The sequence below is a fragment of the Acyrthosiphon pisum genome, chromosome A2 (assembly GCF_005508785.2).
Source record: "Acyrthosiphon pisum isolate AL4f chromosome A2, pea_aphid_22Mar2018_4r6ur, whole genome shotgun sequence".
Taxonomy (NCBI): Eukaryota; Metazoa; Arthropoda; class Insecta; order Hemiptera; family Aphididae; genus Acyrthosiphon; species Acyrthosiphon pisum.
In genome coordinates this window covers 18776004-18780873 of record NC_042495.1, presented here as the reverse complement: position 1 = coordinate 18780873, position 4870 = coordinate 18776004, and the positions used below count along the sequence as shown (strand labels likewise).

Genomic DNA, 4870 nt, shown 5'->3' with positions numbered 1-4870 from the left:
TTCGTCTGTTCATTTACTTCTGACTCATCGTTGGAGAAACAAAATTTTCTGAAAATGTCAAGTTGTAACAAATATATAAATACCAAATTTATGAATTATGTCAAATGATTTTACCTCTTAGATGCGATTTACTAGTCGTGCGCAGAGTAGTACCAATATTGCCGTGAATCACTAACATTTATTTTGCTTCTCTATCCCAGACAAGTGGTTTGGATTATGTTTTGAGACAGCCTCTGACCGTGTTTACTAATTTACTGAGCATTGTTTACCATCACTAATTGTGAAATGATTACCTACCGCAGATTCTATGCCAGGTAGAAATTATTGAGACGATCATTTAATTCGAACACTTTTAGCCGTTATTCCCTTCTATTTCATTGATTTTTTGGAAATCTATATTTGTGAACGAATTAGCAAATTAGACTGACTCCATATTATTAAGAAATATAATCACTACAACTAGAAAACAATACTTACAAATGAAAATGTACGTTATGTGGCGAGGCGATACTTTGGATGTTTCACTGAAAAGAATACACTTATCCATGGTGATTTTATATTAAATTGTATGAATAGAACTCTGTACGACTGTCCTGTGATCTGTATTTTTGTTCGAATTTCAAATACTGGCGATTCGCGAGTGATTCAAATATTTTAAAGTCGGCATACGAAAAAATAATAATATTATGTTGTTATTTATTTGATAACAAATATTTTATCATATAGTTCATGGAACTTAGTGATAAGACAGAATGATGCTGGTAATGATGCTGGTGGGCATTTAATTTTACCGAAATCCGAAATTTCGTGAACGATGCAGCTCGATTTAAGATGGAACATGGGCATTTTATTGTGTTTGTCTTATATATAGCAAATTTATGATTAGCAGATCACATGGTTGTCCTTCAAGGCATTACTGCGATTTTCGGAAACACACTAATGCAACTAATGCTCATTTATTACTCACACACAGACATAGCTCAAGTGTTCATGTAAACATGACATGTATTAGAGTAATTATTACTCTATGGTAATAATATAATATTATGGTTTTCTTTAAAAGTATAATCAAAATACTAATAATAATAATATTAAGTTTAGCTATGAGCTACCGAATTGCCCCTAATAAATGTGGTAAATGCAACTTATTATTACGGTTTCAATTTGGGGATCTAGGTGATACGTCACCGTTTCAACCGATCTCTTATCAGTCGTAAGATCGTAAACCACAATCTTTTGCGCGCCCCGCCATAATATCATATTGTATCTGATAATAAATTATTACCCATACCTTCGTTTAAAAATTAAAAGGCACACCGTACCTATTACCACAATAATCCAAGACCGTGATACACGTCCTGACCCACTGTCGTTACGATTGTTGCACAGCTTCAAATATTTTCAACATCTTTTTCTATGGTCGACACGACTCGTCACTGGTGAGAAAGAACAATTACATTTAAAGAGAAGATATTTTTAAATTAATCGATAGTCAGTTGCTCTAATCTCCATACACGACAAAAATTATTTTTTATTAGTATTACTATCGATATTTCATTGTTGTGATTTGAATTTCGTAAGTTGTAACGGCTAAAGCTCAACATTCCAACTTCCAAGCATGAAGTAAGAATATCGTAGATATTATATTATTATAATCAATAATCATGACTAGTTAATAGTTATTATGTATTTATGTCTTTGTATGTAAAATATAAAATGTACATAATAAAATTAACGAATATGAAATGATGTTAACTATGATGTAATACCCATGACTAAATATACTAACTTAATATATCAACTATTTAGTCATGGTAATACCTATATTTTTATATTATATACATACTCAAATTATTATAAATTATTCTATAGAAATATTAGTTATAAGTAAAACAATGTTCTTAATTTTGGGCTCTGCCTACCATCTATATTTATTGCTGTAGCCTGTACTTAAAGTCTGTGGTTATTGATGTATCTAAACAATGACATTGATATTTCCGATCGATTAGTTAAGATTGTGGACATTAAAATCATCATGTATTGAATGACTTAATTAAAATACACAAAATTAAATATTCAAGATAAAAATATATTTTAAAAGGATAGGAATAATAGAATACTATTTTATTCATTAACCTATAAGCTCGATTAAAATTAAAACGAGAAATAGTTTCAATAATTGGGAATGCGTTTGAGAACAAGATTGATAATCTCTTAGTCTCTTTGGAATTTTCCATCAGTCTTTCCTGCGTAGTATAGACACTAGAAAATATTGTTTTTAATCTTTAAAATTAACTACGCTTAAAAATTATTGTTCAATTTAAATAAGTATGTAGTTTTGAGAATCATATTTATTTTATAAGCTTTAATATTTTAACAGAATATAAAAATGAGAAAAAAAGTGCTGGAATCGGGCTAGGACCACAAGATAACCAGACGAGAAACTCGCTGAGAACTCAAAAAACTTTTTAATTTGTTGGCAAACCGGTGTACCCATTTTTGTATATAACCAAAACGTAAAATTCTTCTTGTCTGGGTTTGCCAACAGGTGTTGCAAATCTACCCCTCCCTCCCCCATAAGTTAAAGATAAAAGGTGTCTCTTCTGGTTATTTTGTGCTAGGACAATAATGTTGTGATGAATGTAATTAATCGTTTCAAATTGAAGTTTAATTAATACATCATGGATATAATGTCTTTATATTATATTTAGAACGTTTCATATTGCTGAAATACTCTAAAACAACTATGAATGATTTTTAAAAAATTCTAATATTAAGTATTTTATCGTATATTAATTCTATTGTTTTTTTTTTTACTTTAGTTTGTTAAATACACCACGGTTGAAAAAAGAACTAGGACAATTACTTAACAAACCTCCTTTTGGTATTAAGGTGAATGTAAAAGAAGGATCAACCTCTGTTTTAGAAGCTGGTAAGAGTCATATTATGTATATATTTTTTAATTTATTCTGTTAGAACTTTAAGATTACAGTTCGCCCACCGCAGCGAAGAAGGCCGTATCTCTGTTTTTCAAGTTGTCATAACCGTTTTTGTGTAGTTCCCGTAAAGACAGTAGTAACTGTATTCTATTGTATAGAACTTCTTTGATTGTTTTATGCTACTATCAGTTTTGCGGGAACTACACAAAAATAGTTATGAGAACTTCTTCACTGTGGCGGGCGTGTTAATTGAAATATTAAAACATGTATATTCAACTGTTTTAGAACTCCACGGACCAAAAGATTCTCCATATGAAAATGGAATTTTCAAATTGCAGATAGAATTGCCAGTGAAGTAAATTTGAATTATTTGATATTGTATCTGAATGCTGATTAGTTAATTTTTACCTAATTGTGTCCCAATAGGTATCCATTTGAACCTCCTAGAGTAACATTCATAACACCTGTTTATCATCCAAACATAGACAGTGGCGGCAGAATCTGTTTGGACATTTTGAAAATGCCTCCATCTGGTGCATGGAAACCATTGATTAACATCGAAGGTGTATTGGTTGCGATATGCAATCTAATGAACTGTCCAAACCCTAATGACCCGCTGGTACTGGACATTGTATGTATTCAATTCATTGTTTTTTTGCAGTTTCTTATGTCTGTGTTATGATTTTTAGGCAAAAGAATTTAAGAATGATAAAGAAACATTTGAATCCAAAGCTAAACACTATACCAAAGAACATGCTACTTTAGTCACTGTATGATTATATTTTAATTTAATACATATCTAATATTCTTCTATTGTTTTATAAGATAATACTTCAGCCAACTAAACTACTAGCAAATTTCCAACTTTGTACACTTTTCTTTATTAATTATTCATTTTGATTTAAAATTGGCTAGTTAAGAACTATTAAACGCCAAAAGAAGTCCATTAACATATTTGAAAGTATTATTGTAACCTATGTAAAAACTATTATAATTGTACATTATTATTATTATTATTTATTGAGTTATTTATATCATACCTTTTATATTAGTTTGTTTATAACAGTTAAATTTGCAATAAAAATACAATCTAAAATGTACTAACATTTTGTAAAGAAACAACAATGAATATAAACTATTTTCTTTAAATAATTTAGATTTGTAACTGATCTGATAAGTTTATTGTAGTACAACGAGTGACTTAAAATGTATACAATTTACTATAATTTGCAATTCTTCAATTTATTACAACATATGTTTTTTGTTCATTGATCAAACTTCTATACAATTGTTTTAAATTCTATATTTATGGTTTTAATTCCCATTAAATATACAATATTTTATCAGTTTACTTTATAATGTACAATTCATTATCCTGAAAAAACTAGTTAATAAACCAAAAACTTTTAGTTTTATAATTTATTATGATTGAAATATTTGTTAAATTAGGTATAGGCACAGTTATCTACTAAGGTTGGAGCACGACACGTTTTCACATGTTGAATTGGCGTGACTAGTGAACTAAAAGCACTGGTAGTAGTCTTACCGATTTTAAAACATACAACAGATTGTAGTTTTGTATTTAAACATAGAAGTAGTGAGGTTCATTAAAAAAACTTTTAAGTAAAGATTTTGAATATTAAATTGTTCATTGATTCAACTTAGTTAGAATTATTTAAATAACATATAGATTATAGGTCTGTAAATTAGATTTTTATAACATAAGCTTAGGGAAACTAAAAATTGCATGAATGAAATGTTTAATTCTGAAAATAAATATTTTTAACAGATTTAATCACATTTTTTAATTGATCATTTGCACTCCCAATCATTCCATAAATTGTATGTTAAATTTTTGTCAAATCCTAGAAAACATTAATTATTTTTACACCATCTAATTTATATATATATTTTTTAAGAATTAATTTTCT

The 4870-nt window shown here is 28.5% G+C and overlaps 1 protein-coding gene across 2 annotated transcripts; it reads left to right on the top strand.

Moving 5' to 3' along the window:
- Positions 1 to 1203: 1203 nt before the first annotated feature.
- LOC100161649 (ubiquitin-conjugating enzyme E2 T) lies at positions 1204 to 3913 on the top strand. Of its 2 annotated transcripts, XM_029489821.1 has the most exons (6): positions 1206 to 1439; positions 1539 to 1623; positions 2823 to 2932; positions 3225 to 3294; positions 3366 to 3570; positions 3629 to 3913. In XM_029489821.1, exons 2-6 carry the CDS (start codon positions 1619 to 1621, stop codon positions 3713 to 3715), a joined length of 477 nt encoding a protein of 158 aa, XP_029345681.1. In that variant the 5' UTR covers positions 1206 to 1439; positions 1539 to 1618; the 3' UTR covers positions 3716 to 3913. The 2 variants fall into 2 exon arrangements, with proteins under 2 accessions (XP_003245083.1, XP_029345681.1); XM_003245035.4 differs by lacking the exon at positions 1539 to 1623 and having other exon boundaries at positions 1204 to 1439.
- Positions 3914 to 4870: the final 957 nt, after the last annotated feature.